The sequence below is a fragment of the Halichoerus grypus genome, chromosome 6, assembly GCF_964656455.1.
Source record: "Halichoerus grypus chromosome 6, mHalGry1.hap1.1, whole genome shotgun sequence".
NCBI lineage: Eukaryota > Metazoa > Chordata > Mammalia > Carnivora > Phocidae > Halichoerus > Halichoerus grypus.
The window spans coordinates 53548570-53574418 of NC_135717.1; the positions used below are offsets into that span (position 1 = coordinate 53548570).

A 25849-nucleotide genomic window follows, 5' to 3' on the forward strand; every position below is an offset into this window, starting at 1 on the left:
TTTTGAGAGCTTCTATCAGCTTTGTAGGAACTGCTGGGTATGAAGAAGGAGGGCCTCTGACAAAGAAAGGGGCAAACGGTAGACCCAAGGAGGACTGGAAGCTGGAGATGGAGAAATTACCCCTCCTGACAGAGATTACCATTGCAAATTTGTCTGCTTCCCTGTCTGCTTCCCTTTGATATCACTGAGACTTTATAAAGTCATATGGGAATGTTCCAGCTGGGTCTCAGCTGTACTGAGAGGTTTGATTTCACTTCAGAAATGTGTGGACCCCTTTCAAGCACAACCTACTCTCAGGCTTCTGGTGCTGGCTTAACTTATTTTTATTGTAATTTTAGTTACTTAAATGTGTACCACCAGAAGAAAATCTGTTTATGCTTAAATTCTTACATAACTATAAAATCAAATTTATAAATATATACATATATTAAAAAATCAACAAAATCCAAATGAACACAATTGATTTAACCTGATGACATATATATATAATTTTTTTTAATGAAACAAAATTGCTTGAATACGTTTCTGACTCCCACACAGCAGGTTCTTTCAGAGTGTGGCATGTCTATATTACCATGTGCTGGATAAGGAGTCCATTCTCCTACCATTTTCTTGCTGCTCAAACCTCTGTACAACCTTTAATAATACAAGGTGATGCCCTTGGCCTACATTTGACAGAACCACATCATTTATTACCAAGTAAATCTCTGCTCTTTCCTCATTAGTCTGAAAGAAATATGGTGGACAGCTGAATCATGGGCCGTGCTCAGCCATGAAGTGGTCATCAGATGGTGCATACTCCTCTTCTACTCTTTGTGTCTTAAGATTATTGTGTTAAAACACAAAATAAAAATTCTTATAGAGGCCCCCTGAGAAATAGGAATATTTCTAGGAAATAAGAATATTGTCCCTGAGGCCAGCCTAGTAATGCTAGTAATAATAATGAACAATCGCCAGGGAAGATAGACCTCAAGGAAAGGGAAGGGAAGCTCAAAGGATTAGCTCCTGTCCCTTTCCCCATGGAGATTCTCCTTCCTTTGACAGCCTTAAAGGATGAGGGCTTGGTTTTGTTAACAGTCTAACAGGTTTCCTTGCAGTTTTATGAAGTTTGCGTAAGGACAATAAAATCAAGAGATCCCTGATCAGGCCATATTGATGGATGTCATATATTAATTAATTAATACATTAATTAGTGACATATATCAATGCCATACAGATAATGCAATGAACATCAGGGAAGGAGCTGAGATATTGGAATGATACTGAAAGTATATGTTTGAGGGGAATGATAGTGAATAGAGGTTTAGGAGGGAAGTAATCAAATTCTCTTACTCTCATTTTCAAGACGCTATATAGGAAGTATAATAAATGTTCTGTATGTAGACAGGAACATTTACAGTGCCTATTTTCTAGCATCCTTAATTGTGCGCAGATACGCATGCCACAGAACCCAGTGGAAACAGAGGTGTAGCGTAGGGAAATAAAACATGTTTTAATAGTCACTGTCCTTGGGGAGCAATTTAGTCAATGTTAGGATGCTCATACCTCACAGTCCAGCAATTCCCCTCCCAGGTATAGATGCTGGGGAAACGCATAAGAGAGACATGTATAAGAATGGACATGGCAATATTGTTTGTAATGATTGAAAAGAGAGAGAGAGATGTTTACCCACAAGAGGACAGATAAATGACTGATGGTATATTCATGCACCGTTGTGCTCAATTCCTTCAGGAGGGAAAATGAATGAATTACAACTGTGCACATCCATGCTCTTGACCCACCCCCCACACACACACACACAAACTGTTGAGTGGAAAAAACAAGTTGCAGAAGATTCGTACACTTAGAATGCATACACTTAGGCACCAAATATTTATAATAAAAATATAAATAATGATATGTTATAATAAATACCAAATTCAGGATAGATATTACCTCTGGGAGGGGAGTGAGGGGTATAATTGGGGAAGGTACACAGGGGCTTCAACCGTATCAGCAGTTTTATTTCTTAAGCTGAGTGATACATATATATATATAGAGAGAGAGGTCTGTACTCTTTATGTGTTTTTTGTGTACCTGAAATAAGCCATGATAAAGAAAACATTTTAACAAATCAGTCATCTTACATAAAACTCAACTCTACTTGGAAAACACTTTAATGGAAACCTTTGAAGCTTCCATAGACTCCTAGACATGCCTGGAACAGAGCTTGTAAACTTGAGCACAAGACTTGCCTGATGAGCTCATTGGGTTTCTCCATCAAAAAAGGCTTATTTACCCTCTTGTTATTCTATCAAGACTCTCTACATGAAAACATTAGTCATAAAGTAAAAGAAACTTTGCAGCAATCTGGATAAGTGTTTTTCTTAAAGCAAATGTGCCCATGTTAAAGTAGTTGGTTTTATTGTTCATGGTGGTTCATTTGCTTGATAGAGAAAAAGCTCCCAGGAGCAGAGGAAAGGAACACATATATTTTCACTGACAAAACTTGCCACCCTTTGGGAGCCTTGGGGTTCAGGCCTGAAAGTTATAGCAAAAGTCTAAACCGAATCTAAAACCAAGTTGAAAAAGACTCCCTGTGGTTCTTAAAAGAGGTGCCATACGTCAGACTAATCTCAAAAGAGGGCATTCAGCAATTGTTCCAACACTGTGGGACATGGATCTTGCATAGAATGTCTTTGAGTCTTCTCCATCGCTCTTTGTCTATCTCTGCATCCAAGTAGGGCCTAAAACCCCCTACCATCTGGCTCATCCTTCATTCTTCTTCCTGAGGAACTCTCTCATCTGTATATCATAATCAGAATACCAAAAACCACAAGATAGGTTTGGGAGACATTTGGATTAATGAAAGGACTGAGTGTGGGATTTGTGGCCAAACAAGGTTCAGATCCTGGCTCTATCCCCTTATGGCTGTGGAACTTTCTTGGGAAAATCACCTGACTTTTTTGAGCCTCAGTTTTCTCAGCTTTAAAATGGGAATGAAAATACCTAACTCATGCACGAGTAACAGTGGCTAAAACTCAGCAGATGACATCATCGTCCCCTTCGTTCTGGAGCCCAGCGAAAACCAGCATCCACAGAGTTCCTGCTAGAGGTGAGCCCTGCTGCTCTGCCTGAGGTGAAGGCCACCTGATTCTATACAATTGGCATGTAGGTGGGTATCAACCTTCTATGGTACGGCACGCACAGGACATGAGGCAGATATTTCATGAATAAAATGTTAACTCTGCATTTAGCCAAACTTCCCATCTATTTGGGACAAGCCTGAGGGCTTAATCCTTAGATGATGGCTTTGTCTTTTCAATAGCCATCTGTTGAACACCGCGTGAATGACTTGTGTAGCAGGTGCGATGCGTGTACTGGAGGTAATGGGCATGGCAGTGGGGACATGGGAAAAAGAGACATAGGTCTGCCCCTCAAATCGGGGAAGGCCTCATGGAAGAAGTGACATTTGAGTCAACTCTGGGGACTATGGAATTTCCAGGTGAACAAGGAGGAGAGCAGAATCTAGGCACAAGATTCAGCATGTCCAAGTCATGGACCCATGGTGAAGCACCAGTAATGCTAGAGCGTAACGTCCCAGAAGGTGGTGGCGGCAGCAGAGACCGCATCAGTAGGCAGGGACTGATCACAAAGGACCTGAGTGTCACGCTAAGGGTAGAATTTTCTCCCATAGGCAATGGGAGCAGCTAGAGGAGAATTTTGAGGAGAAAAATTACATGATTGGATTTGTGGTTTAGAACAGGGGCTCTATCAGTAATGAATTGATGGATCAGAGGGAGTGAGTCGCAGAGACCAGAAGCCCAGCTAGGAGTCTATGGGAAGAATCCAGTCAGAAGACGGCCACTTGCACCAGCTCTGTGACCATGTGGATGAAGAGGAAGGGAAACACACAAGATATAGTGGAGAGATGAAATAACAGGACGTGGACACTGGTGAGATATGAAGGGTAAGGGACGAGGAGAGGGGTGTAAAGACCCAAGTGTCTGGCATGGGCCCGGATAGAGAGGTCTGTCACTCAGTGAGATAAGAGACACAGAGAGAGGAGAAGTTTCAGGGGCATAACAATAAGTCCATGCTTATATTAAGTCAAACATGTCTCTGGGATATATCCAGGGGCTGATGAAAACTACAAAAGCAAACAATGACTTGGGGCTGTGGCCATGAAACCTGAGATGGCTGTACACCGCGGGCAGATTTTCTGGAGGCCTCACATAACAGCTGTCAGGAGGCCAAGAACTTGGACCCAGTAATCTGGGGAGAGTGGAGGGAAATGCCCCCTCAGCTGACGATACCTTTACACAGAGTGCCTTAGTATCTGCAGCAACTAGCTTAGGAAATCCCCACAGGCATGCAATTAAACAAAAGAGAAAGATCTGAAACAACACGTGGACTGGAAAAGAGAGAGAGAGAGATTGAGAGAAGCTCAGGATCAGTGTTAAATCGACTGGGAAGAAAGTGTGGAAAACAACCAAGTGAACTGCTTAGAACTTCTCCGGTCCCCTGTGTCCACATGTGCCCTCTGACCTGACCCTATGTCCCTCCTGCACAATGGGAGCACTGAGCTAATTCATTCTTTGTGTGTGATCATCAGCTTTCACTACAGAGGTCAAAACGCTCTGGGCATTCATCCGACCAAATATGCTTGTACCAGAGGTCCCGGGCTGTGCCAAAATCCCGACGACAAAATACCACTGAGGGGAGACTACATGGTCTAAACAGGCTATTAGGAGAGCAATTGCAATTTACTAGTATTAGACAAATCCCAGCTTTATGGGTTCTTTGGTTGTACCAATAAATCAGGTAGAGCTGGCCTGTCTAACACGGTGGCCAACTAACCATGTGTGTCTACTGAGCACTTGAAATGTGGCCAGTCTGGATTGAGATGTGCTATAAGCCCAAAATGCACAGCAGACTTTGAAGACAGTATGAAAAAAAAGACTGTAAAATAGCTCATTCATAATTTTTACATTGATCACATGGGGAGATGATAATGATGGATATATTTGGTTAAATAAAATGTATTATTAAAATTACTTATGCCCGTGTATTTTAATTTTTTTTAATGTGGCTACCAGAAAATATAAAATTATACATGTGGCTCCCGTTGTGGTTTGAATTATATTTCTACTGGCCAGCCCTGAGTTAAAGAGTTTAAATATCCTTCACTAGTCAGCATATACTAGGCGTATCCTCAGGCAAATACTATGCTTCATTGTCTTATTTATCCCCCAAACTGAAAACAAAGTAACTTAGAGTAAATGTTAATATCTTTCCAATCTACCTGTGACATGTCCAAGAGCTCTGCCCCAGAGATAGCCATGATTTACTCCACCCACAAAATAGAGACTTGCTTTATGGCTTGTAGTGTAATATCTAAATCCTGCTCTGTTCCTACCATAAAGACTGGGTTGGCACCGGAATCAACTTCAGAAGCATCAGTTTTGGAAGTGAATGACAGACACACACACACACACGCGTGTGTGTGTGTGTGTGCACGCAGGTACACTAGATATGAATCTTCTACCAAGAATCTGTAAAGACTAAAGAACAGTAGAAAGTACATGTATGTGCTTGGGGTTATTCTAGTTCTCAAAGCTAATTGTTGAAGTAAAGACTTTGGTCTTCATATAATTCCATAGTTTCCTATACTGTTTTCTAACCTGGTTTCCCTGGTGTTAAAATAGAGTGTTTTACTTTGAAATCTTAGGAGAAATTACTACATTTAGGTTTCCTCATTTAGGAAATATGTCCAAGTTCATGCTCTTTGTGTAAAATAAAGGAAACCTTACAAGACTAAATAGGATCCTCCTTCGGGCATTTTTTTTTTTCCTTTGAAGACACTCGGTTATTACCATTAAAGTAATTCCCTTTGAATATCAATGCGAAGTTAATTTACCCAATTGCTATCATTTTCTTGTATTAAAAGCATCACATTTAGTGAAAAGGAATGTGGCCTTTGGAAAAATCATTTTCTCCTGCTTGTAGCTCCTAGAGTGTGCACTCTGACTTGTTTTCAAGGGAAAGTGATTGGGTTGCTTTGTCTTGTTTGTGGACCCTTCAACACGTCTCCTTTTGTTTGTACAATGTTGACAGACGGAAATGTTTATTGCCTGACACTCGATATGAGCACTTAATAAATCCTCCCTGGATGAATAAGTAAATGAGATAGAAGAACGGCCGGACTATTTTTTCCTGCCCAAAAGCTCTGCTGCTCAGAGTTCTCTTCCTCCCCTGCTTGGGATGTAGCAAACAGATCTGACCAGAACATGAACAGAATTGCCACAAATTAATCAACTCCCTAATTTTTTATATATCAGAAATCCTCAAAAATCCTCATGCCACCCCCTCCTTTCCCTCAGTTATGTTACGCTCTATCCGCCACACTCCTATTCCAGTTTAATTATACAGCATGAGGTCAGTGGCTTAGGGACTCTCATCCGCCTTCTTTTTCCCAACTGGATATCTCCCCCTGCAAGTGCAGCTTGGCCTCCCAGCCCCTGGGCGTGGCCCCCCGGGGCCCATCTGACAAATCCAGTGGCCCCTGTATCTTCTCATTCCACAGGGCCATCCAGACATCTTCATAAAATCTTCTGGGCCAAAAGGAGTTTTGTTGGCACATGACAGAAAGGGCTTTAAACCAACCATGGCTTTGAAAGGCCAACATTTACCAGGCTGATACTTGTGGTCTGTTCCTGGCTCTTTTACCTGCCTTCTGGGGCGTGGAGCAAGCTTTGCATCCTGTCTTTGCCCAGGCCTAGTCTTAGAGGGCCAAGCCTTCATTTGGGAAATATAAGAGCTGTTCTATCTGGGGAGACCCAGAGGGGCCTCCTGGCTGCTGCCTGGCCCCAGTCCTCCCCGATGGACTGTAACTACTGTAGTGAAGATCACGTGAGATGATGTATGTTCAACTTTGCAAGATCCAAAGCATAAAAGAGAGATTGTTCTTTTACTAAGATGTCAGTTAAGAGATGACAAAACCAAGGACTAAAGGGGGAAAGTGGCTTTCTTGAGGTCCTGGAGAGGAACCCTTTGGCTTAAGCTGAGTCTACAGTCCTTTCTTCTAAACAATCTACTTACCATAGTTACTTGTCATGAAAGGCTTTATTATAATGAAAGCGGATTCGTGCTACAGAGGCATCTGTTTTATTCTGAGCTCTCTGAGCTGCACCTGTCAAAGTGAGGATCCCAGTTCACAGGGATCTTGCAGCGGGAGGAACTCTCTTTTTGAGTCTCAGCTAGCAGCAGCATCTTGAAAATAGATTGCCTGCTTTCCCCACTTGTACTCATGACAATGTCAACTCATTCCAAACATTTGTCATGAAACTTGTATTTCTGCATATATTCATTTATATATTTGCTTATACTTTCATACTAGTAATAGCTAACATTTGTTATGATGTGCCAAGAACTTGTAGGCAATAACGTATTTACTTCTTTCAGCAACCTCTGATATAGATCCTGTTTTTTATTTTTATTTTTTTTAAGATTTTATTTATTTATTTGACAGAGAGAGACACAGCAAGAGAGGGAACACAAGCAGGGGGAGTGGGAGAGGGAGAAGCGGGCTTCCTGCCGAGCAGGGAGCCCGATGCGGGGCTTGATCCCAGGACCCTGGGATCATGACCTGAGCCGAAGGCAGATGCTTAATGACTGAGCCACCCAGGCGCCCCAGATCCTATTTTTTAAAAAGATTTATTTATTTACTTTAGAGAGAACGAGAGAGACTGAGAGAGAGAGAGAGAGAGCAAGTGGGGGGAGGCGCAGAGGGAGAGAATCTCCAGCAGACTCCCTGCTGAGTGCAGAGCCCATACACAGGGCTCGATCCCACGACCCTGAGACCATGACCTGGGTTGAAATCAAGAGTCGGACACTTAACTGACTGAGTCACCCAGGTCCTATTATTGTATGCATTTACACATGAGGAAACTGAGATTCAGAAGAGTGACACCCCAGGAAGGGGCAGAGCTAAGGTTTGAGCCCAGGCAGTCTGTAGCCTTATTAGGAGGGGCTATGGTGGCTCGCACATCTCCTTTTCCACATTAACCCAATAAATTGGGTTACACTCCTCACCTTCCTTTGCTCAGTTCACATTTGCCTTGAAAGGGATTGTTTGAAAACGAATAAAGTCATTTCCTGTTTGCACGCAACTGAGTTCAGTGGTTCAATAAATGCATTACAGGAGCTCTTTGTAAAGGAATCTGATGCATGCCTCGTAAACAAACCTATTTCTGGTTTTATTGGCTTTCTGGTAAAAATTCACGGCACCACAAAAACATGGAATGTCTTAAAGCCTTCTGGCTTCACAAGGTGGATCATCCTTACCTGTCTCAGAGGCCTCCAAATTAGAAACCATATCAACCTTTCTCAGGAAAACATTTTGATGTCAAGAAACAGTGCCTTAAATTTAATCTAAACCTGTCAGGCTTCAGCTTCTACAGGTTTCCTCTTATTTAAGCCTCCGTGAAGATAAAGGATAGCCTGTCATTAGCTGGTGAATAAGCTTGTGGATATTTCATGTGTTTGAAAGTAATTGTCAATCCCTCCTTGGTCTTCCCTGCTCAGGTTTACCATTCTTTTGTCCCTAATGATTCCTAGTTCACAGAGCTCTTTAGAAGGGAGAGTCCAATATTTTATCAGAATCCACGTATCAAGGAGGTGGAACACAATGCATTATTTCAGCCACTACACTCCATGGAGTCTTGGCAAAGTTTCAAACAGATTTGGCATAATTCTAAAGGACTGTAAGGGTTTCATGTACTGTATGATTATTGGTCTAAAGAGCCAGAGAGCCTTTGACTATACTCTTTTGATTCTGTCTTTTGCTATCTACATTGTCTGTAATTTTAGAATTTTTCCACCTTACATCTGTATCTGATGTGCTCCCTAAATTGCAGTGTGGTGAAGAAGGATAATTCTTGGACTCACCAGAGCTACGTGTGGCCCTTACTGTGGATACACGAGAGCTGGACTCGCAGGACACAATTCTGATGTTCATTTCAAATGCTCATTCTTGCTTCTCTCAGCTTCCAGTTCCCTGTAAATGTCCCTTTCATAAATGGATGATCCTTTCAGAAGACTTCCCTTGGAAAACGACTTTATGCCACAAAGCTGAAGTCATTCCTTCGAGAAAGTAACTGAAGTGCTATAAAGACACGATGTCTTTGTGGCAGCAATAAGGGAGGTTCGGACAGAAACCAAGCATCTTCTCTGGGGACTTAGATAATTGTAAATGGAGAACAGATATTAAAGACAATAGTATCACAGTGCACTACCTAAAAAGCCTAGCTAGCACACAAAATAGTTACTGAATTGCCAAGTTAAACTTTGTAAAAGTTCATACTCCAGTCTTTCTAGAGAGGTTAATTTAGGTCCACTCTCCATTTACTGTGCAAGCATTTGATAAACAGACAAACAAACAAACATCTGTAACCTTGTTTGGATATAAAGATGGACCTCCAGTTCCTCAAAAAATTAAAAATAGAACCACCATAAGACTCAGCAATTCCAGTTCTGGGTATTTATCTGAAGGAAATGAAATCACTAATTAAAAAAGATAACTGTGTCCCCATCTTCACTGCAGCATTATTTACAATAGCCAAGACATGGAAGCAACCCAAGTGTCCACCGATGGATGAATGGATAAAGAAATTGTGTGCACATACAATGGAATATTATTCAGCCATAAAGAAGAAGACTCTAGCATTTGCAACAACATGGATGGAACTTGAGGACAATATGCTAAGTGAAAGAAGTCAGACAGAGAAAGGCAAACACAGTATGATCCCACTTATATGTGGAATCCACCAAATAAAAGACAGACAACAAAACCAAACTCATAATAAAAGAGATCAGATCTGTGGTTGCCAGAGGTGAGGATGGGGTGAGGGAATTGGAGGAAGGTGGTCCAAAGGTGCAAACTTCCAGGGATAAGATCAGTAAGTCCTGAGGATGGAATGCACAGCATGGCAACGGTAGCTAATGGTGCTATACGGTATGCTTGAACGTTCCTAAGAGAGGAAATCCTAGCTTTGCGCAGTGGCAGTATCGTAGCCAATGAGGTTTATCCGAGGCGCGATTATTGCTAAGAGAGTAAATCCTAAAAGTTCTCATCACAAGGAAAGAGACTTTTGGTATTTTTTGGTAATGATAGGAGGAGATGGATGTTAAATAAACTTATATGGCTTTGTATACCTTAGCCTTATCTGGTGCCGTATGTCAATTATATCTCAATAAAACTGAAAGAGAAAAAGATGGACATCCAACCAAGCCAGCTCCTCCTCCCTGTCCCCACTCCCCTCCCTCCTTCTCCCGTCTCCTTTCCTCTTCTCTTCTCTTTTCTCTCCCCCTCCCTTCTTCATCCTCTTGTTGCTGCGGTAGATCCAGAACACACTCCATGCAGAGTACAGACTTGTCTTAATTGCACATGGCCTTAGCCAGGTGCTCACTGCAAATTTTGCAGCAAGCATTGGCAGGCAGGAATCACAGGAGCCGAAAATGAGGGGGATGGTTCTGCCAGCCTCCCTCGCTGGAGGCAATGCACAGAGGATTAAAGAGAATTACGAAGGTTGGTGGATTAAAAATCGAATCAGAAAAGGACACATTTTAAAAAGTACACATAGATGATTAATTATAAGAAGTCCTTCCTTTGCCCTCATAGGAGAAACGACTCAATCAGCGGCTCTCTTTTTTTCCTTTTTCTTTCCGCCTGCCTCTGCGAACACCATTTGTTATGGTTAGAATCCTGAGGCCCGCGTCGCGGCCTGCCAGGAGGCCAGTCAGAAGTATATCCATCAGCCTGGAGACTCTCTAGATTGCATTATATATAAAAGAAAGAATAAGTAGTGTGCCCAAGTGAATCCAGCCAAGAGCCAGAAGCCGTGCTAAGCCCGTGTCTCACTGACAACACACTGCCTGTGACATGGGGAGGCCAGCTGCCGCCCTGTCTGTTTCTAGGTACGTCAAATGTGGCCACCACCCAGGAGACAGTGTGTGCTCAGGTGCCCCCTTGGCAACCGCCTTCATTTTCACACTCGTGAACATTTTGCCCACCCTGTTTTGCCACTTGCAGTTAATCTCATGCATATTTATGTGCCAATTATGCAAATCCCCAGATAAAAATGCATTAAGCACCCATGATTTAGACTGGTTAAGTCTATTACATGGCATAATGAAATTACTGCATGATGTCCAATTTACCTCAACACTTGCTTTAAACTGTTAGTAAGTTATTAAGTAACCATAACACACCAAAATTTAGCTCTAGGAGGCTTTCTTTGTCCAGCCTATCATGATACCAGAAACTTCAAGCTCAATCCCTACTAAAGGAGGAGAATATTCTAGAATAGGCTTTATGAGGCATAATGTGGGATAAAATTTAAAAATGACAACACATTGCCACTAATATAAATCTTTGGGTAAATTTTCAAAAATCACTGGGTAATTTCAACAACACAGGACATAGCAATTTAGGAACTAAAGCTGAGTCTCACCAATGGGATCTCATTTCACAATCAGGTCCTGTTCCCTGAGTAATGATGATACTGTAGGTTGCCAAATTCAAGTGTAATCTGAATCTTCAATATGGAAATATAAATTTCCAGCATCAGAAATAAAGAGATGAAAGAAGAATCCACAGAAACAACTTAACACACAGACACACACATACCTTGAAATCTAAAAATTAAAGGGTTTGAATGAGAGTCAGTTTCCTATATGAGATTTTTATGTTTGAACTTCGGTGGGACTCAAACCCCATAGTTTCGACATTCGCTAGATGGTAAGATGGTTAAGGAACAAGCCGTGCTGTGAATTAAATGATAAATATAATGTATGAGTAGTCTGACCCCCTGACATCTATTTCTCCCCTACTAGAGCGTGCCATTTTAATCGGCCCACCGAGTGATTTACGCAGCGTCTGGGTCCTGATTCATTTGCATAGGGAACTCCCCTCCAAGTCTATGAGAGTTGTACTCGCGTAAGGTTATGAGCTCAGATCCATTGATCTGATGGAAGCCCGAGAGTGCACGGTACCAGGATAGAGTGTCTGAGGTAGCAATTTCAAAAGCTAGCCAAATAAACAGATTATAATGCCATCTCCCAAGGCATTCATATACTGTTAATAAAGGGTGCCATTTGCCATTTTCTTTGCAGTGGCAGAAGATATATGAACTGGTACCTGCCGTTTCCACAGCCCCTTGGACTGAGATATGCCTCCTGCAACCATCATGACTTCAGCTACATACTCAGCGAGAGCAAACAGGTCACAGAGGGGATCTCGTAGGAGATCAGACAGACAGACAGACAGCTGAGGGCCTGGAATTAGAACCTCTGGTAACAAACCCTCTCTTGGGGTGATCCTTCCAGAATGATTATCAGACGACAGGGAGATCAGGAATCCTCCCAAAGGATGAGACGCTTTCATGTTTAAGACCTTAGTTCTAACATTCTCTTAAAACATTGTGGTCATGCTCATTAACTAGCAGGAAAAAAAAAATGTTCAACAAAAGAGCCTGTTTGTGTTGGAATCACTGAATAGAGCATCAAAGAGACGAGGTAAGTCAAAGTCTTACTCTATTGGCTTTAACTATGCTGTGTGGTTATAAAGCCAATTTCCCCCTGATTTTTTTTTTAATTTCTGAATAAAGAAAGTACTATTCCTAGCATTATTTAGAACTTTTGGCTAACCCATTTAGAGTTATATGAGGATGCAGCAAAAGCAAATAGATTCACCATCATCTGAGCTTTTAATGGAAAACCCCAGCTCCAAGGCATCCCTTTCTCAAGTGAAAAAAAGCCAACTCCAGCCAAGGAGAACAAGTTCCCAGAGCCTCTAGGAGACTGTAAGCAGTTCCCTGGGAGTGTCTCTAAATGTTTCAGGACCAAGTTCAAGATGTCAGGAGAGTCTGGTGCTCTGGACTTTTTTCTGCAGGTCTGGGAGCTGAGAACACACTGGCTTCCAGAATGCATTAACCTACTTTCCACCGAGGAGTCCCTGACCCTCTTGCTCTGAAGAAGAGGAGGAGGAAAGAGGATATTTCAAGCAGGAGCTGGGCATGCTCTGCTCTAAACGTGTTACTCCTCCTGCTAAACGGCAATGCAGCAGAGAAATTGGTACTTCCTGCGACGAACAGCTCCAAGGGTTGCACAGCCTCCAAAAAGAGTGATTGGAAATCCTGCTAAAATATGGCTGTCTAATCAAGCAAGAGGACTCATTTACTAGGATTCCCATTGTCCACACTGACAGATGGTTCTCTTCCCCCCCCCCCCCCCCACCGCCCCGCTTTCCCCTTCCCACAGATCGCGCTGCCTTTGAGGCTAGCCTATTCTTTCAGAGATCCAGTTGCATTCACCAGCCTTAGTTCTGAAACAAGACAAAAGCTTAGTGAGCCTCCTATTCACAGAGGCTCCGGGCACCTCAGCTGCCTTCTCTGCACGTCCAAGCAGAATCAAAAGAAATCGAGATTCACTCTCCTTACCTTCGTCCTCATCGGAGACAGGAGCCCTTCCATTTTGGTGGAATCCTCATGCCAGTTCCTCTCCTCTCCAAGTTACTCTCTCTGTGTGCCGTCCTTAAGCATCCCACATGAAAAGAGCCATGCGGGGAGTCGCCAGTCTCTCCCCGCTCCCGGGCGGCGCCCCGGCACCGTCACCCAGTCTAACTTGAATCTCCAGTGCCTGGAAAGCGCGGTTTCTGGAGAAGCCCGCTCCGTTCCTCGCCCTCTTCCCTCTCCTGCTTCTGTCTCCCCCGAGCTCTCTCCTCCCTCCCTTTCCTCCCTCTCTTTCCATAATCTGCCTAGAGCTCCCTGTGTACCGCGCTCACTTGACAAATGATCCCTGTCTTAGGTACCGCATTTGAGCCAAGAAAAGTGATCTGAAGCAAACCACAGGGGCGGCTCACCCAGGAAAGGAGGCGAGGGGGGCTGAGCTTTGCCTGGGCATCCTCGGCTCCTGGCTCCCGGGGTTCAGCTGTGCAGGGGCTCTCTCCAGAGCTGACAGCTGAAGGCACTGCTTTAGCAACCCATTCATTGCTCTTTTAAGAAACAGGACCCTGAGAGCAGTGGATCCAGTTGCCACCATTACTCAGCTGTTTTTCTGATTTGTGTTCAGAAACCTGAAAAAGAAATCTCACCTCTTAGATATTTCTAAATACTCATTTGTTTAGCCCAGTTGTTGACATAGCATCTGGATAGTTAAGTGGATTTTATTATTTTTTTTTCTGTCTGACCAGATGTTTAGAAGTATATAAGCAGACCCTTTTCTTTTCCTAGGAAAAGTTTCAAAACTGATTTATAGACTCAGTTCCTAACAGCTGAGCATAAAATAATAAGCGTGTGTGCTGTGCAGGACTCCAGATAAACCAGAATTTACTATTTCATTCAGCATTGCTGGTCACTTGTAAAAAGTAGACAGTGAGAAAATATTGCCAAGACTTGGGTCACACGGCATAATGAAGTTGGAAAGAAAAGATTTTTTTTCTGGAACTTTCTTATGCTTGAAGAATTCTCTATATGGAAATAATTCAACATCTCTACTTCACCTCGTGACTCCTGTAGCTAAGAACATCTAGACCATTACCAAGGCTTTCACATTATATACATGACACACACGATATGTGAATTCATCAGTGATATTTAAGGCTGACACCTTGTGCCCCTTGTTCCTTGGATGGAACTTGTCCCTCTCTATCTGCTACATTTATGCCTATCTCCCAAGACGTCTTCAAGATGGGGCAATCTACACCTGTCTTCCAGATGGTGTCACAGGATGGTCCTTTCCTCAAGTTCTTAACCCTTGATTGATTCAAGTTTTCTCTAGTTCATTCAGCAGCATTCTAAAGAACTTCAGATTCTACACCAACTACATTACCCTGATTCATCTCCTTGGCTAGTCCCTAGTTTTCTATTCTTAACCTTTTTCTCCTACACCTTAGGTGCATGTCTGCAACCTCATTCTCACTTCACCAGGTGCTTACCTCCTTTGACCAGAGTCTTAATAACCTGACAAATCCTCAAGGGCTCCTTGAGTTGAGTGCAGCACTCTGTCCTTATATAAAAGGTCACTGCCATTTCTGGGGGGCCTCTGGACCTTATTATTGGCTTAACCGTTACATTTTCTTACTCAGTGTCCTAATGTTTGGGGTCCCTTAATTGTTTGTTTTATTTATTCAGTCATTCAGTAAATAGATAGCATGCATATCCTGTGTGCCAGGACATTTTAGTTTCAGGTGACACAGTGGAGAGTAAAGAAAGCCTTTGTCCCCAGGCCCTTAGATTCTTCCACCAACATATAAAGAGTTAAATGCATATTTAATGATCTGTTCTTTGTTAGTCAGGGGCTTCAAATTAAGCATTTGAAAGTGTATTATTTTAGGCCATTATGTTAACTTTTGGTACCTCATCCACTTACTTGTTCAAAGAACCAATATTCATTGACCATCCATCTCAAGCCTGGTACCATGTAAGATGCTTATCAAGCACAAGTCTTGTGTTTATTAAACAGTTATTTATAAAATGGAATGTGCCAGTCAATTTATTACCTTTGTTTCCAAGTCCCTTAACTATTGATTACTCCATCTCTTACAGCTAAAGTAGTTAGATTTATTTAGTGATGGGAGGGGGCAGGAGGAGAGGAGGTAGTGGTGGAATAGGTTAGGAAATACTCTAACCTACACAACAGATGTGCGATGTCAGTGAAGAATAATCATCGGATCATTAGGCATCCTAACACTGTTGAGAATGCTCAGTGTTGTCAAAATATTTAGAAGTGGGAACACTCACTCACATTTCTACATCCCAAATTTCTTTATATTGGGGTGCTCTCAGCTTGTAACTTCATGTTTCAAGAGAGTCTCTTCAGCTTCAAAAAGGGCAGAGTTTACAATCTGGGATTCACTCAGCCTTGGAAGAAAATGTCAATGAATATCAAATGTATAGAAACGTGAAATATCAATTAAGTTTGCACCACAGGGAAAGGGAGTCTTAGCTGCAATCCAACTCAGTGAATTTCCACTGCGTGGCGGGGGTTTCTGACCTACCTACAGAGGGAATGTCCCTGTACCAAGGAACTTCTCTTAGCAAATCCCCTTGTCCTTTGAGCCATTCTTCTTCCCTATTTTGACACTAAAAGAAGAAGAATGAATGAATGAATGAACTTCATATTAAACCTCTCTAGACCAGGAGCACTTAGAAATGTCATAAAGGCCATTAGATAGGTCATGGTCAGAGGCTCAGATTTCCCATCTTTCCTGCATGAAAACGCTGACCCTTTCTTTCCCACATCTCACCATCCTCAAGGTTAATTTCCTTAGGCCCCCTGTAGCCTCTGGGGATGACAGCCAGTTGCACAATTAAGGTTCATTATATGAGGATTGGGTTGCCTTCCTTCATAAATGGTGTTCGATTCATTAAGGTAAGAGGATTGTGACAACCTGACAACCACTTAGGTCTTTTCCTCTGTGACTCATCACTCTTTATTTCCTATTGGGAAACATCCTCATTAAGACTTAGGCTTTGGGGTGATAAAGGATAGAAAAGACCTTATTCCTGGATTGGTTCCAGGTATCTTGGGCAACACTAAGAGAGTTACTTAGCTAAGGCAATAAATCTCCGCCCACTCTCGATTTCCCCTGCCTCTGCCCCTCATCTTAGGCCACACGTATCTGTTTTGCTTTATAATGCAGCTATCAAAACATATCACAGAGAAAATTTTCACTTACTAGGTGCTAAACTAAAGCACTCAATGAAAATTGTGATTCAATTTCCCAGTGCTTGAATTTATAGTTGTATCTGTGTAAGGATAAGCATTCCATAAGTTACCATAAAACGGAAATTACACAGTGACTGACATTCTTTCAAAGGGCTCACACATGTGTTATCTTTTTAAAACCTCACAATAATCCTGTTATGTGTGGCAGGTATTAATTTCCATTTTTCAAGGGTTGGGAGGTGAATAGGAAGAAAGTAACATTTACTGAGCACCAGACTTTGTTCCAGCCTTGAGCTAAGTACTTTAAAGTGCTATCTCATCTCATTTTCAAAGGTATATTATTATTTGGGGGGGAGGGGCAGAGGGAGAGAGAGAATCTCAAGCAGGCTCCATGCCCCAGAGCGGAACCCAACGCAGGGCTCGATCCCACAACTCTGAGGTCATTACCTGAGCAGAAATCAGGAGTCGGATACTTAACCAACTGAGCCACCCAGGCACCCCTCAAAGGTGTATTATTATTCCCATTTAACAGCTGCGAGAACTGAGGCTGAGAGAATTAAGTGTTGCAGTGGATTGCATCATGTAGTCTCTGTTTTTCACGCATGTTACCATCCAGGCCACTTGCCACTCAGATTTGGTCATGCTCTCGCACTTTCTCTGGGCATGGCTATGTGACTACTCTTGGCTGATGGAATGGATGTTAACAAATATGGTACCAATAGAAGGTTAAAAATGTCCCTGATAGGACACAGCCCAGCTTGTCTGCTGATCCCAGGAGGAGGATGAGAGAAGATCCAACCTACAGACTTCTGAGCAAGCTCAGCCGAGAAGCTAAGCCCAGAATAGATCAGGGAAACTCAGCAAACTTGTGAACATCCAAGATCTACCATGGTGTGGCTCCAGGCAGTATATTGTTACACAGCTACTGGATACAATAACTAATCCAAGACCAGAGTTCCTAAACCATAACACGGGAACCAGAACCCTACATGCAGGACTTAGAACTTCAAAGATGTCAAGTTTTCCTACTTTCCTACAGCTCTGAGAGCAAGTCATGTAGAGTGATGGAAATACTTTATGATTATTCAAGTATTTTCCAGGGTTCCAGATCAGAATCTGAGCTTGCAGATACACAGACTAACACTTTTATGTTACTAAACACCAAGTGTAAGACCTACGGCATTTCATTCCCAGTGTTTCTTCCTCCTTTATCTCCTTTCAAAAACTGTGGAAGACTAGGGGAAAGAGTGGTGTTAGGTTCTGTGTCTTGGTTGATCAGTCATCTTGTTTTTATGATCTTTCAGATTCTCTGTCCCATTTTCTAAAGAACAGTGATTGCCTAAAGTTATCAGCAATCAGTACAGCAGTTAATTGGATTCTAGCCCTGGGAGACTTCCTTCAGCAGCCCTTGCCTTTCTGAAAGAGTACCGTACAGTGGGTAGAATAAAACTGCTTTTTTGTATTGTGCGCGCTTAAGCTAGAAATGGGTCTCTACCTACTCCCGTGTTTTATGAAAAAGTATAAAGAACAAAGTGACATTCCTTTGCAAAGTGCTTGAAAAGAGATATTTACATTTCTTTCTTTTCTTTAAGGTTTTTGGTTTAAGTGCTTTTGTTAAGAGGCAGGCAACCAACAGCTGCCCTGGCCTCAGATCATTACTCCAGTGTTTGCATAGGGGACCTCTGGGAGCAGAGATAAGGAAAAAGCTGAGAGAAGCATCCAGGTGGAAGCACTGAGGAAGATGCTAGCACTTTCCTTCCTTCCAGTCCCTATAGAGGGGGAAGCACTCAGATGCTCCTCTAATCCTCTCACCCACCTCCCCAAAAGAGGGCATTCAATTAACATTTTTAAGGCATCCTGTTTCTGTTATGGTGTTTACTTCAAAGCTTCAAATAAGGCAGTAAGGTGCTGAAGGGTATCATGAAGAAGGAAGATGTTTTTCTCCCTCAAAATGTTCAGGTAGGTCAGGCCTCAGACAAGTCACTTCCAAAAGCTGGCCTGCAATTATTTATCAAAACCTGCATTTGGGGGGTGCCTGGGTGGCTCAGTTGTTAAGCGTCTGCCTTTGGCTCAGGTCATGATTCCCAGCGTCCTGGGCTCGAGCCCCACATCGGGCTCCCTGCTCGGCAGGAAGCCTGCTTCTCCCTCTCCTACTTCCCCTGCTTGTGTTCCCTCTCTCACTGTGTCTCTCTCTTTCAAATAAATAAATAAAATCTTAAAAAAAAAAAAAAGAAACCTGCATTTGGGGGGTGCCTGGGTGGCTCAGTTGTTAAGCGTCTGCCTTCGGCTCAGGTCATGATCCCGGGGTCCTGGGATCGAGCCCTGCATCAGGCTTTCTGCTTTGCAGGGAGCCTGCTTCTCCCTCTCCCACTCCCCCTGCTTGTGTTCCTGCTCTTGCTATCTCTCTCTCTCTCTGTCAAATAAATAAAATCTTTAAAAAACAAACAAACAAACAAAAAAAACCCCTGCATTTGGATCGACAAAAATGACGATGATCAATAGAGATGGGAGTCCACGTGTTTCTGCTTCTGAGACTTCTTGGAATCCTCAAGCTGTGTAAACAGAAAACTTTTTTCTCTAATGAGCCCATCCTGCAATCTGAGGCCTTACATCCTAAAAGCACATCATTAACCACGGAGCTCATCTAAGCTTGGCACCGGGTTGCTGTGGGGTTCTTTCAAATCACACATCTATGTTAAGAAATGTCTCAGTCCATTCAGGCTGCTATAACAGAAATACCATAGACTCGTGGCTTATAAACAACAGGCATTTATTTCTCATAGTTCTGGAGGATGGGAAGTCCAAGATCGAGATGCCAGCAGATTCAGTATCTGGTGAAGACCTGCTTCCAGGTCCACAGACACCTTCTACCTGTCTCCTCACATGGTGGAAGGGCCAAGGGAGCTCTTTGGGGCCTCTTTTTAAGGACTAATCCCATCATGTGGGCTCCACCCTTATGACCTTATCACCTCCCAAAGGCCCACCTCTTAATACCATCACATTGAAGATCAGGTTTCAACATACAAATTTTGGGGTCACACAAACATTGAGTCGATAGAGCCTACTATATGTCAGGCCCAGCCAGAGGCTCTGCCCTGAGGTTCCCAAGGTCATGAATACAGGTTATGGCTCTTGAAGAATTCCAAGGATTGAAGATGAAAATCCCTTAAACAATTGGGGAGGGAGATCTAGCGCAGAGGTTGGACAACTAAAGTGAAAGGAAGTACTCATTCACCTGGCATTGTGGAGTAAGTCTTCCCTGAGGGGGCTATTCTTGTGGCTCTAAGGCCACATAGAGGAGGTCACTGTGTTGGGGCTTAGGGCAGTTAAGATGTTGGGATGGGCATGGAGAAATGTGGGATTGAAGAGTGGATCTCAGGCAGAGAAACACACACAAAGGAAATCAAGAGGCAGAAAGTAACATGAGGTTTGAGGACAGGTAAGAACACTGAGGTGGGCAGAGTCCTAATAATGATCTCCAGGGTATGGGACCTCAGACGTCAATTTTTCTTAATTTAAAACTTAATTCACAACTTTCCTTATTTGAAAAAATCTACACACCATGCACAAATAATAGGCATAGTTCACTTTATACTGTCAGTGTTCTTATGAAAAGTTGCATATTAATTTATTAAACTTCTGCAGGAAATTCTTTTATATTATGAATTCTCATTCTTTATTTAATTACAAGTTGAAGTGTGCATACCTGAGCAGTACTTGCTTGTTTCTTTAATTAACAGTAATGGGATTACTTAATAGTGGAATTATGTTAGGAAGGTGACCTTTCAAACAATAAACGTGCCCGAATGTGCATTATTTTCATAGCTCTGAGGAGTTTTTCAAATCAATCCTGCATCTTAAATTTCATTGGCCAGTTCTGACCTGAGGCACAAAGGAAAATAATTGCTCAACTCAATTTCTTACGTGTCAAAATCATGAAGTTATTGATAGATATTGATGGGCCTCTTTTATCCAAAAACCTGGAAGCACACTCTGTTTCGCAAACTGTATCTTAACCTTGATATCTAAATATGTGCTTTAGAAGTGAAACTATGTTTTTCCACAAATGGAAAAAAAGGCACCAGTGCCTGAGGTCACGAAGTCATTGGCATTTGGATCAATCAGACATGAGGAATTTTTCTGCCTCAGTTCTAATAAAACATGATTCTTCTGATTCAGAACCTCTGCCTGAACCTGAGAAACCCAACTTTGAATGTGAATGGTATCGACTTCAAGCATAATGGCAATTAATCACAAGAACCAAGAGAAATGAGGACGTATGGAACACAGCTGCAGAAAAAAAAAAAAATTTTTTTTACTTGACAACTTTGCTATGGTTTCTGAGCGTGGTCACGGAATGATCACCCGGCCATGGTGTGGGGAAAGGAAATGGACCAGATCATCAAAACTCTTCTACCCGAACTCGTTTTCTCTATCTAGTTTACCGACTGATCTTGATTATCTTCCTAGCTTCTCATGGCCAACTTTCTAGTCTATTAAATGTAAAATGGGAAAATCGCTCGTTCTCACATGTTCCAAAACCGTCCTGAAAAAAATGGTATTTTCTTTCCAATTTAAATACATTCATTTGCTCAACAAAGATTGGAGTTCTCTGTGCAAGGCACCACGCCCATCTCCCAGGGGGCACTCTGAATATTCACAGAAGCACAAGCCCAGGCTGGGCAAGACACAAACTCTTTTTTACCTCTCCATGAAATAAATATCTCCTGAAGCTTCTTTCCAAAGAAGCTCAGATGCGTGGCACACAGGCTATGTGTCAGACTTGAAAGGAGAGAAGTTTGGGGAATGGAGCCACATTTCTTTTCTCTTTTCTTGGAAGGAAATGCTGGATTTCCTTGCTGCATCCTTGTGCATGGATGGCCAGGATGCAACTCTGCGGGCACCGTGGAGCATAAGCAAACATGACCACTAACGTAGTGTAGGGTGTCTCCCTTTCCTGTCTGAATATGTTTAGATAGTTACACAACCAGAGAGCTTGGAATGAAAGAAAACAATGCCCAGGAGAGAGGAATGCTTTGAATTTGGGTCGCTGGGCCTGGATTTTGCTTACTTTTTCTTTGTTAAACTAACTGGGGGCCATCACACACGTTGACCTTCCTTTGCCAGAGTCTGTGTCTGGACAGGTTTTTCCTAGGCATATATCTCAGCAAGAACATTCCGCCCACCTTTTCCTCATATGTGTATTGTATGGTGTAGCCCAAAGCCACTGTGGGATCTAATCTGCATGTCGGCTTCAAGAAGCCTAGAAGACACCATTTGTATAACAAGGCTCTTGCTTCCTGGGAGACCCTAAAAGAAGGATTTGGAGATGGATTCCTCTCATTTTCTCATTTAGTCCTAGACATCTGCATGAGAGATATTTGTAACTTAACCTCAACATCTGTAGGGTGTTCTTGGGGGAAGAGGTACCACCCTAAGTGGAAGGAGAGGTACTGAAGATCAGAACATTGCAATAGAAGCAGATTCCCTAACCCTGGCAAGTCCTGCCACTGTGTGCAGTCTTCCTGATCCTCTTGAGGACTTAGGAGAAGTCCACCAAAGCAGAACTAGATCACTAAAACCTTGCAGGCCTATTGTGGCAGGAAAAAAAAGGCTCCATGTAGGGAGAAGGAGTATCGCCCATGGGTAAGAAGCTGTGGGGATAGCAGTTAGCATTACCGGTGAGGCTGATCATAGTAGCCGTTGCATTGCTGTGAGCGCACACATCCGGAATGCTCTTGCCAAAAGAGGTGACAGGATGGCCTTGGTGGTGGCAGAGTAGGAACCAGAGTCAGACCTAGGTATGGTTGGCAGCAGCATCCGCAGTTAGCAGCCATGTGGAGTATCTCCGGTAGCCACATTAGAGCAAGGCATAAGGGAGTGGCATCTACAGCAGTTCTAGAGGGATGTGATGATGGCAACGGGAGAGAAGGCTGGTACCAGTCAAAACAACAGGGAAGTGTAATCCAGACTCGTCTTGGAAGGTGTGGGCTGAGCTGAGCTAGACCCAGCCGAAGCAGGAGTGGCCAGGTTCTGCCACAGAGTGGGACAGAATGGTAACAGCAGTGAGGCACAGAGAGCCTTAGCGATGGCTCCAAAACAGCAGCAGGTGAAAGTAAAGCCAGGGTGTGCAGTTACCTGGGTCAATGGTAATGACAGGAGCAGGGCCAGAGGACTGGCTGTACAGAATCCATGGTCAATGGAGCAATGGAGTAGGTAGGAGTGTGGGCTGGGGCCCACGTGATCGAGTAAAGGAAACATGATGGTCTGAAAACCCTGCTGCTCTTTTATTCAATGTTACCCACGTGTGACCCATGGGACTAGACTGTGCTTCTTCTTCCTTCTTAATTATCTTCCTAGCCTCCTAAGGGAGGACAGGGTTACTCAGCCTCTGATGCTGCCGCTATTGGGCTAAGCCCAGGATTTTGGACCAGAGGATTCAGAAAAGGAGCTGTGGCCTTCAGCTGGTCAAGGTGGCCCTTGGATATCAGTTTTACTCTCAAAGAATAATTTACAATAAATAGCTTATAGTCTATAAATACAATATGCTACCTCTCAAAGGCATTATAAGCCAAACTCCATGCTATAAAACCATAGGATATTAGAGTGGAATTCTCTATCAAGTATTTTATCCAGTCATTTCCCAGATAAGTAAATTGAGTCCTAGGGAGTTCAGTGAATCTCCTAAGATTATATAAGTCGTCACAAAGAATCCAACATTCTTTTTCCTCCAGCACGCTATTATATGTCCTCTGTAAATAAAGGTATTTTATTTAGACCAGACTTACAAATGCTGATGGAATGACTTAGAAACTCTCCACAGACATTTGCTTTGACCTGCATCCAACAATTCCTCCACTCACCATTGGTTCACGTAGGGAAAAGGCCAAGTGGGTGTGGTGGGCAGAAGTGATGGCGAGGACTTGGGCCCGTCCCCGGGAAGTAGTCAACGAACACATGCTGAATGACATATTTGGAGGTTAGCAATAGACAGTTTGGTTATTATTTGAGTCCATAATTTGCCAGAAAAAAAGAAAGATAAAACAGAGAGATGAAGCTAAATAGAAACATATGACTCACACTCCCCTAGCGCATTGGCCAGAAAATGAAAGCCAGGTATGATTCTGGCCCTGTAAGAAGGCAGAAGGTAGTTTCCAGTGGTGGCCAACCTCTCTACTCCCTGAAGAGGGAAGATCATGTCTGCTAATGGCACTAAGATAATAGGGCCATTAGCCTCATGGGCCGTGTGTGGCTGTGGGCTCCCCAGTTGCCCACGAGGAAGGTGAGGGGGCGCATTCCCCATAATGCGAGTTCCTCATGTCTAATACTTCCTAGGAAAGATACCCCCACATGTTTGTAGTTCCCTCAAATTTTATACACCCTAAACTCAACTTATACCTTCTTTCTCCCAGATGAGCTCCCTCTCCAGACTTTCCAAATGCTGTCATCAATGGTAATAATTCTTCTGGCCATCATTGCCTTCTGCCTCCACTCCTGTGCCAAGGTCCACGACCGGATGCCTGGCTGTGTCAGTGGTCTCCGTGGTTGCTTTCACTAGTTTTCTCTCTTAAATTGTACAATGGGGTACACAGCATTCCCTACTAAGAAATGTGCAATGGCTCCCCAAACACGACAGTCAAGTCCAAACTCCTTAATTTGCCTTTCAAAGTCATCTGACATCTTCTTTCCTATTTACCTCCCCTCCTGCCAAACTCATTCGATCACTTGGAGACCACCATTCCCACCTTCCCACTTTTACTCCCTTATCAAGAATTTCCCCCTTAATCAATGAGATCAAGCAGACACAGGGCCCACTGCCCATGACTTCATAAGGACTTCATAAATATTAAACGGTCCCTTCAAAGTCCACATGCACTCCTCTCCCTGCAGGAAGCTTCTCCTCAGCAATCCAGTCCACTTCTTCTCTGTAATGTCTATTGGACATGGAATTTATGTTACCTTTTGTTGTTCTCTCGTGACCTTCAACTGCATTGTAACCCTCACGCATAGGCTGTGTGCAGCTCTGCGTTTCCATCACTAGGTACAGTGTCCCATAGACAGTAAAAGCTTACTGATGATGATACTGTAGCGTCGCCAGAATGTGGTCCTTAGCTCCAAACATGCTTACATCACTGGTTTACCTTTTAACTCCCACACAGCAAAATTCCAGAAATGCAAGAATTTTCGATGAAGAAAGGGATAAGAGAAGGAAGGTGAACAAGTATTTATTGGCTACCTTCTTATACAAGGTACCATTTTTTGTTCTTTTATAAATGTCCTCTCATATAAAGAAAAAATAACATAAAGGGGTGAAATGATTCAACCAGGATAACAAATGTTGCTGTCATCACCTAGGACCAGAACCCATAAACTTCTGACTCCCCCTGAGAAACAGCCCATGTCAAGGTTGGTTTAGATGGCTCTTAACTCAATCTGATGCTCATTAATGAGCGTGATGGTAAAGTGTTGGACACCTAAGTTTGCCTCAGTAAGAAAACACAAATTTAATGACGGCTCAGGAGAGATTTCTATCTGTCTTACTTATGCTTGCAAGCTTCATGGTGTTCTCCCTGACTCTAAGTGAAGCCATGTAGCCCCTTGGTACTTCTCATACATAAACCTGGGGCAGGTGGGATTCTCCCGACATGTACCACCCCACCCAAACATGTTTGACAAAACTTGTCTAAATGTTGTATAGATATTACCCTTTGAGTAAGAAGGGGGTCATCACTTTGGTCATCACTCCCCTTTAATAGATGGTAAAAATGGGGTGCAGATCATTGCAGTGACTTGTCTAATCTTTCACGACACAATAGTATGCCCTGGCTCTCGCAGGCTAGTCTGCTGCTCATCCTGGGCTGAAAATGGTACACTTTTCATGGCTAATGACCTCCACTCATATATTGGCAGCAACTTCTAAGACAATTGGGCATCACAAGTAGAAGGGGTCATCTGCTTCAGGGAATTTTATCCAGATGGATATGCAATTCATGAAACAATAATACTGTTGATATAGAACAGCGGCTCATCCAGGCAAAGTTGACACCCAGCAGAAGTGCCAACTTGCAGAAAAAAGATGATCGTTACATGGCTCTTGTTTATAAGGCTCAGAACCAATAGGAATAGAAGTCCTTCGTGGTGG

General features: G+C 43.0%; 1 protein-coding gene and 1 pseudogene across 5 annotated transcripts in view; one reads left to right on the top strand and one right to left on the bottom strand.

The window, feature by feature from the left end:
* Positions 1–25849, bottom strand: part of FRMD4A (FERM domain containing 4A) — a 596094-nt gene that overhangs the window by 428178 nt on the left and 142067 nt on the right. Inside the window, exon 1 of one of the 5 annotated variants that reach the window (XM_036114143.2) lies at positions 13479–13732. The exons of the other annotated variants lie outside the window; for them this stretch is intronic. Within the exon in view, the coding sequence (XP_035970036.2) occupies positions 13479–13511 (33 nt within the window). The 5' untranslated portion in view covers positions 13512–13732. Of the gene's footprint in view, positions 1–13478; positions 13733–25849 lie in introns of those variants that run through there. 5 annotated transcript variants of the gene reach the window in all.
* Positions 10028–10149, top strand: LOC118549729 (U4 spliceosomal RNA; annotated as a pseudogene).